This window comes from Castor canadensis, chromosome 9 (assembly GCF_047511655.1).
Source record: "Castor canadensis chromosome 9, mCasCan1.hap1v2, whole genome shotgun sequence".
NCBI lineage: Eukaryota > Metazoa > Chordata > Mammalia > Rodentia > Castoridae > Castor > Castor canadensis.
Window position 1 is genome coordinate 12,710,615 of NC_133394.1, and position 8,757 is coordinate 12,719,371.

At 39.9% G+C, this 8,757-nt stretch overlaps 1 protein-coding gene across 8 annotated transcripts in view; it reads left to right on the forward strand.

The window, feature by feature from the left end:
* Window positions 1–5,930, forward strand: part of Gab1 (GRB2 associated binding protein 1) — a 116,124-nt gene extending 110,194 nt beyond the window's left edge. For all 8 annotated transcript variants that reach the window (XM_020174683.2, XM_020174685.2, XM_020174684.2 and 5 more), the window contains 2 exons: window positions 2,637–2,759; window positions 3,956–5,930. In XM_020174683.2, coding sequence (XP_020030272.2) covers window positions 2,637–2,759; window positions 3,956–4,114 — 282 coding nt within the window. In that variant the 3' untranslated portion in view covers window positions 4,115–5,930. The remainder of the gene's footprint in view (window positions 1–2,636; window positions 2,760–3,955) is intronic.
* Window positions 5,931–8,757: the final 2,827 nt, after the last annotated feature.

Genomic DNA, 8,757 nt, shown 5'->3' on the forward strand with positions numbered 1-8,757 from the left:
AGAATCTCTTGGAAGTTCACAGGATATAATGTGTGGCTCAGTTGATGCGATCAGTGTAAAAAATAAAATCATCCCAGAGAAGTTGAGACAGAATCCGACCGGAAGATTAAATTCTGTAAACTAAAAATTTGAGGCACATGGTCCTGGATCACGAGGTAGGCAGTGTGTACCAAAACCATGAATTGGCGATAACAATTTTTCCTGTGTGTGAATGTCATGTCACACATTCATCAAGGGAACGCTTAATGTGTCACCTAAAATGTGACTGCGCCATCACTAGACAAATGTGACTGTAATAACAGCAACAAGTACCTTAAGTGATTTTTAGATACTTTTAAAGAATTTTAGAAAAATCTATTACTACTATTTTATTTTGTTACTTAACTCACAGAGCACTTACAATAACTCCAAGAATCTTCAAATATCTCTAAAAACTGTTTTGGGAAAATACTGGGTGAAAGTCTAGCACACAGAGACGGGTGTTGCCAGTTGAGATTAAATCAGAAACAAACAGACTTCCTTTTTTAACCCAAATCTTAACACCACTTAAAACAAACAAAAAATTCCAGTTCCAGAACTGACAGTTCTGAGAAATTCCTCTTTAGGACCAGTTTATTGGAATGCAGTGTGCAGGCCACAGAATATGGATTCTTTGTACAGCTTTGTGACACTGTCAGCGCTTGTGGCATTTCCAGCCAGGGGAGTGCACAGTGCGGTTTCTTTCATTGGTCATTGGTCACCTTTAAACGTAGAATATTAACCACAGTCAGCTGGGTTTTTTTACAAAGTGAAGTATGGAGTCATTCATAGAAAAGAAAATTCCATTGATTTCCGTTTCTTCATGAATTAGGAACATGGGGGGATTGCCATGTGTATTCATTGAGCACCAGAACTTTCTTGTGTTTTGGGAGATGGGGCAGGACTGGAGTTTGAACTCAGGGCTTCATACTTGCAAAGCAAGCGCTCTACTGCTTAAGCCACACCTCCAGTCTATTTTGCTCCGGTTATTTTGGAGATGGGAGGTCTCATGAACTATTTGCCTGGGCTAGCCTCGAACCGAGACTCTCCTGAACTCAGCCTCCCAAGTAGTAGGATCGCAGGCTACTCTTTTGTACTCTTGTGCCCTGTCTGTTACTTTCAATATTTTCATTATTTTATTTGCAGTGGTTGATAAGTTTGATTTGCAGGTCTGTTGCCCTAGATAAGCCATCACACAATGTGTGCTTAGGTGTGTGTGCACTGATGCACACTGCACACCTGGGGACATGAAATCAGCCATGCCACCAGGCCATGAGCCCGGGCACAGAGCTGCACTGGCCCAGGAAAGGGAACAAGCCCTGCTGCCACGTGAGGGACAAGACTGTTTTCCATAGATGTCCTTTCTCTAAAACACAGCTTTCTCCTAAACCTGAGCAACAAGAAACGAAGTAGCAACAGAAAAGAACTAACAGAGCCTGATCTAGTGATAGTCAGATGGGTTTGATCCTCAGGATAGGGAACATTGTAAAGCTGGCTGTGTCATTCTGGTTTTCTTGAAGCAGTATGAATGATGTGGGGTCACGGGTGGAAATCCCTAACGAGGACCCGGTCTTGCTGATGGGAAGTCAGTCAGGCTTCTGGATGGGGAGAAATGAACAAGCCATAAATGTGTTGGAGTACATAGAGAAAACCATCCTAACTCGAGCAGAAGGTAAAAGTAGGACAGAAATTTATGCCCTCTCTCTCCCCTTTTTATTTGGCTTTGAACTTCCTGCCAACCTGCTTTTCTATTTTCCTGCCTCAAGCTTTTTTGGTTGTTGTTTCTCACTGTCATCTCTTCCTTTTTTCTTTATTTTATTCTACACTTGTCTTACCATGCAATTCCTTTAAGAAGGGAGGGCTCGGGCTAAGAGAAGGCAGAAGAAATTAGCCGTAAATTCGAGATGATTAAAATAGACTTTGCAAAGGAGTCCTAGCACTTCACTAGGAATATTTCCTTACATACTTTGTTAACGTACTTACTCAAACGAATTTTTGTGTAAAACCCTTAAAATTAAATGTAGAAAGATATTTAATTTAATTTGAAAGCAAGAGCCATGGTGATCCTATACTTTAAAAATGTAATTGAGTACTATATACATATATATGTAATTTTTGGTTTTATTGGGACACAACTTCACTATGTAGCTGTGTGTAGTTTGGCCTGAAATGTGTGCTTTCCAGCCTTAGTCTCCCCAGAGCTAGGATTACAGTTATGTGCTACCTCACCCAGCCATGTGTAATTTTAAGAACGTTTAGGTCCAGATTTCACTCCAGTTGTGGCTTGTTGTCTGAGTCTTGGTTTAGTCATAATCAACATTACTTTTTTTTTAAAGTCCTGAATATTAATTTAATTTTCAAAGTAGACATTTCTTCAAGCTATGTCCTGTTGGAAACAAGTATTTAGGCTTCAGTAGATGCAAAAAAGATGAGTAATAAGTGCTGAGCACGGTGGACAGCTCCAGATACTCAAGAGGCTGAGCAGGAGGGTCACTTGAGCCCAGGAGTTCAAAACCAGCCTGAACAACATAGCAAGAGACCCCGTCTCAAAGAAAAAAGAGAGCTGAGGAGTGTGTCTCGTGAATGTTTGACCTGGTTTCCTTGTACTGTGCTTTCAGAATCTTTTTGGCAGTAACAGCCTTGATGGAGGAAGCAGTCCAATGGTCAAGCCCAAAGGAGACAAGCAAGTGGAGTACCTCGATCTGGATTTAGATTCCGGGAAGTCCACACCACCGCGCAAAGTGAGTGCAGCCCGGTTCTGTAGGAACAGTTAGCTCATGCTTAAAATTTAAAGGGCCGTCGCCTTTGGGGAAATGTCATGGTGTTTAATTTAAATTTAGTGAAGCCCACGATTCATGTTTTATGTTTCTTTAGTTAGTTGATGAATTAGCTTATTTAGTTACTGGCACTAGGAGTCGATCCCAGGGCCTTGCAGGTGCTCGGCGAGGGTTCTGCCCGAGTCACATCCCAGCCCAGGTCTGTTGTTTAACGTTCCTGTATTTCGCCCAGCAGCAGGATGGTCAGACGAGTAAATTTCCTTTCTAGTGGTATGGAGACCAAGTGCTTTGTTCAGTTTTAGTGGCTGCTGGTGAAATGATTCCTTAATAAATGCTAGGTCATCCATCCGTGCCGTCCCTCTTTGGAATGTCAGCTCATTCTCAGAACACGAGTTTTGTGGCGGCCACAGTGCTTTCCGTCCCACTGTCATCTGGCTTTTGCCATCCAGTAGAAAGCTGGACCGCAGTCCAGTTGCACCTCCTCTGTACAGGTCTTCTGGCTCTTCTGTCTGCCAGTCTTTAAGCCTTTTTTCTGTGTCTTGGCTGTTTGGTATGTTCACACCAATGTGTCTAGACACAGATTTCTTCTTATTTATTTATCCTGCTTGGTAGAAGTTGTGCTGCTTTTCTGGATTCTTTTTTTTTTTATACCTTCAGCCCTGCACTTACTTTATAATTCTCTCCTTTGAGGTTTCTGATCAGGCATGTGTTAGAACTTCTCACTTTTATTTTCCATAATTCTTGCCAAAATGATAGTTTTTTAAATGATATATTTTTTTTACTTTATCATTTCTCTGTGTTTCATTAACTTGTTTTCTAAGAATGAAAGCAAAATGAACCGGGTATTTGCTGTCTTTGTTTTCTATGAATTTCATCTGTGAGGGAAGCACTAGTTTGGGTAAATTTTTGTTGTTGTTGTTGTTTTTGCTAGGCAGGCACTCTACTCCTTGAGCCACTCTGTCAGCGCTGGATAATTCTTTATAATAATTTTACTGAAATTTTAAATTACAGTATTTTACGTTTAAGGGAAAACGGTGAATACTTAGGGAAAGGCAGCATGGTTGAGTAATGCCATTTTTGTGACCCGGTAGAGTTTCAAGGATATTCGCAGCACACACACTCCTCACTCCTTTCCTTTTGTTCTCTTCCTTGCCTCTTAGCAAAAGAGCAGTGGCTCTGGCAGCAGTGTGGCCGATGAGAGGGTAGATTATGTTGTGGTGGACCAGCAGAAGACCCTGGCACTGAAGAGCACGCGGGAAGCCTGGACAGACGGGCGACAGTCCACAGAGTCTGACACACCAACCAAGAGTGTAAAATGAGATGCCAGCTCTGCCACTTTGAACAAACAGGGGCAGAACGGGAAAGCTGACTCCTGTCTGAAGATGGCTGGACACTTGTCCTCTAGGAAGATCCTAAGTGAGCAGAGTTGAAGTCAAAGAATGTTTTAGACATCAGCAGCAATTTAGGCTGTCCACGGTGCTTTGTGGTTTCTGAACAACTCGAAGCATGTAAATAACATGGGAAAATAGCATCGTTTACTCCCAAAGAAACATATTTGTCTCCTAGTTAACACAATAGTAGTATTACTGTATCTATGCACTTTGTCATTTAAGACATTGGTTTTGATAATTCCAGTGTACCTTCGCGGGATTCCTTTGGGAGTTCTGTTTTTTTCCTTCACACTACTCTACATAACAATACTAAGTTAACTAAGCTACTCTGAGATCTGGAAATTGCTATTGAAGTGAAGTCTAACAACAATCACGAGAAGTAGATTCACAAGTTAGCTTTCTACCTGAAGCCCTGGGTGGTCACCGTTAGCATAAACAACACAGTTTCCTTGGACTCGTTTCTTCATTGCCTTCCAAAATTCTGAAGATGATGTATATACCGGTGTCAGGTCCTAGTTCCCTCTGGTTCATGTACATTGAATTTCTAATGATGGGACTTTGTTATAATTTGTTAATGGCAGTGTTTTTGGTTCATTGAGTGAAGATTCTGCAGGGTGGAATCTTGCACCTTTGAACGACTGAATATAATTACACTATCAAGTAAGCCTGCAAATCATGGAGGTAGGCAGTGATAATGTACCCTACCAGTTCTTTACAGGTATTAAACGTTACTTGCAGAAGGTAGATTCTATGACTAATCAGGTACGCTCCAGGCACTAGTGTGCCAGTGCACTGTCAGGTTTGGACAGTGAGCTTTAGTTGTGTTCTTGTCAGAACTGATGTTGGTTTCCAGTTTGGAATTAATGAAGCAGTTGACACTCACTTAGTTACAGAGACATACTGTGATTTTTAATTAGACAGCAATTCATATTTGTACTCCAAGAACAGAATTCTCTCTTAAGACACCATAGTGCCCTTCCTATGATTTTTTTTTTTTTACTTATACCCTTCTTGGCCTTATATTTAAATCCCTATGCAATTAGTGTTTTATATCTGCATTTTTTAAAAATAAATACATGTTATATTAGTAATTCTAATATGTAGCACCTGCAGTTAAAAAATTAAGAATTTTGTACTGTGATTTATATTCACTGCCCCAATTCACAAAATATTGGAGCCTTGCTATAATGTGAAATCTTACAGTCATTGACCTTGTCCAGCAAGATTTCTGGAACCATCAGAGGAATTGTATAATTCTGTCCCACCTCTCCCATGACCCTGTGACACAGATATCAAGACTATGACTTATAGTGAGGCTACAGTTAGATTCATCTGTCTTGGTTTTGCCACATAATTTAGAAAGCAGGTATAGTTGCTTTGGTTTTTTTTTTTTAACCTAAGTTACATACAATCTTTTATGTATTGATTTGAGACTTACTAATAACAGCTTTCGGAGGGGATGTAGAGATAGGGATGACCCCAGCTGAGGCACGACCACCTCCAGTCCAACCTCCAGCTGTTGCCTGAATACACAAGCGTGCCCTGACTCTGGCCCATTGGGCATAGTGCCATGCCTCACCAACGTCCTAGGTTTCTTTCCCCAATCTCCAAACTAAGTGTCATGAAAAGACTGTTGTAGACTAGTAACATTTAATGCTTTTTAATGTTTGCTTCTTTTAAAACAAAAACTAAAACCCAAAACCGAATTTTGAGGTGACTTTTTAAATAAAAAAAGATTGTTTGAGTTTAGTGTGCAAGTTATTTTATAATAACACAAAAAAACCTAAAATCATGGAAATGTGCGTAAGCTGTCAAAACACACTGTAGAATTGTGTAACAGTACTAAATTCTGTTACCTGGAGGATGAACAGATTTGAGGTTTAAAACCAATGAATATATGATTAATTCAGAAATAAAACCTTTCTTTAAAACTCTCAGGAGGGTTCAAAGCAATTATGAATATTTTTAGTTATCCTCTCCTTTTAAGAAGTTACCATTTTTCACTATAATTTGTAGAAATTTTCACATTTTGCTGAATAATTTAAAAAGTGAGGGTCTGGTGGGGGATGTAATTCAGTGGTAGAGAGTACACTGTGCATGCATGAGGCCCTGAATCTAATCCCCAGCACCAAAGCGACAAAAAAATTGAGTTAGAAAGACAGTTTGGGGGTAAGCGGGCTAGGTGGCACAAATAATGTATACACATGTAAGTAAATGTAAAAATGATAAAATTTAGAAAAAAGCAGTTTAGAAAACTGAATTACATTAAGTACTGAATAACAAGCTAAATTAAAAAACAGTTACCTAGACAGGAATATTTTCCAAATATTTTTCAGCAGTAAAATTTTTACAATTCTTATGTTACTCATACATACAGCCTGAAAAGTTATTTTATCAGTATAAATGCATTTTGAATTTCCATTTATGTTTACTTATCTTTAGCTCATTACTTTGAATAGCAAGATTACTGAATTAGTTCTGAACACTGCAAATGTGGAGTAAGAGATGGTTGATGAGACTTTAGCAGCTGATTTATCTCTATGCCTCATTTTATTTGTGTACTATCAAGAAAATTTTGATTGCTAGACATCAGTGGCTCACGACTATAGTCCTATCTACTCAGGAGGCAGAGAGCAGGAGGGTCAAGGTTCAAAGCCAGCCCCAGGCAAATAGTTCAGGAGAACCTCTTGAAAAACTAATCACAAAAAAAAAAGAGTTGGCAGAGTAGCTCAAGTGGTACAACACCTGTCTAACAAATGTGAGGCCCTGAGTTCAAACCCCAATGCCCCCTGCCCCCTATTTTTTTTGATTTACACAAATATAAGTGCAAATGACTACAGGTTTTAAACTCAAATCCCTGGAGATTCATTGATTAGAGATAGCTGAAATTTTGTTCCAAGGTCTACACAAAGGCCTTGATCTTGGTTGCAGAAGTTAATACAAAAAGCAGTCTCCACTGAGGTAAAAGCATATGCAACACATTGGAATTTGTTTTTATTGAGTTTTGAAATAAGCCCTTAAACCAAGTTTAAATCAAATCCTTTTAACTCACCCTAACTCATCTCCAAGAAGCTAGATTTGACTAAACGGGATGAGAACCAGTAAACGACATGATTGTTAGGATATTATAAGTCAGAAACCTTTTCCTCCCATGCTCAGTGTTCTCTTCCTTTAATCCTTATTTTGCAATACTGTAAGATCTTGTGAAGACTTGAATGCCTTTCAGAAAGTCAGAATTCAGGGGGTGCCGGTGGCTCACACTGTACTTCTAGCTTCTTCGAAGGCACCGATCAGGAGGATCAAAGGATAAGGCCAGGCTGGGCAAATAGTTTGTGAAACCCTATCTCAAAAATACCCAATAAAAAAAGATCTGGTGAAATGGTTCAAGTGCTAGAGCACCTGTTCATCAAGTGTGAGACCCTGAGTTCCCCGGTACCACAAAAAAAAAAAAAATTTCAAAATTCAATCTTAAAGAATTTGAACCACAGAAGGTATTCAGTAAGCTATAAAAGATGTTTTTAATATACACTACATCTCTTCTGTGAGCATTTTTGAGAATGCTATAAAGGTAGTCTGAGTGTATATATATATAATATTTAACCACAGACCTATCTGATACAGAAATTCTGCTGTGCTTACACATTAAGGTCATAATTGCTTCTGGACTTTGTATATTTCATCAGTGGGGCTTACAATCTTCCTATTCATAAATGTACTTAAACTGGAAACTGAACACTAGTGTTTGGTTTTTTGTTTGGTTTGGTTTTTGGTGTTTTGGGTTTTTTTGTTTTTGGGGGTTTTTTGGGGGGGTTGTTTTAGTGGGACTGGGGTTTGAACTCAGGGCTTCATGGTCACAAAGCATGTGCTCTATCACTTGAGGCACACCTCCAATCCAGTTTGTTCTGGTTATTTTAAAGATAAGTCTCATGAATTATTTGTCCTCACTGGCCTCAAACCTTGATCTTCAAGATCTCAGTCTCCCAAATAGCTAGGATTACAGGCATGGGCACCAGCATCCTGCTTGGGTTTTGGTGTTTTGAGACAGGCTGTCGCTGAATGCACAGTCCTCCTGCCTTGGTCTTCCAAGTGTTGGGACTACTGGCGTGACCACCATCCCCAGTTTGTTTTGCTTTTTCTATTATTGGGCAGTTGTCTGCTTTCCCCCGATATCTCATTAAAATGTTAACTTCTTTGTGTTTGTACACTCTGCCATAGACGGATTCTAATTCTTGGGTGTTCCCAAACACTCATAGCGCTTAGGCATTAGAGCTGGGTGCCAGTGGCTCACGCCTGTAATCCTAGCTACTCAGGAGACAGAGATCAGGAGGAATGTGGTTCGAAGCCAGCCATGGCAAGTAGTTCATGAGACTCTATCTCAAAAATATCCAACACAGACAGGGTAGCAGAGTGCCTCAAGGCAGCAAAAAAGCACCTGCCTAGCAAGCTTGAGGCCCTGAGTTCAAACTCTAGTATGAACAAAGCTTAGGCATGGGTATTTTGATGACTACAAGCCTTCGGAGCTTTACAAACAATGAGGTAGGCTGACACTCATCACTGACACTTATCGCTGA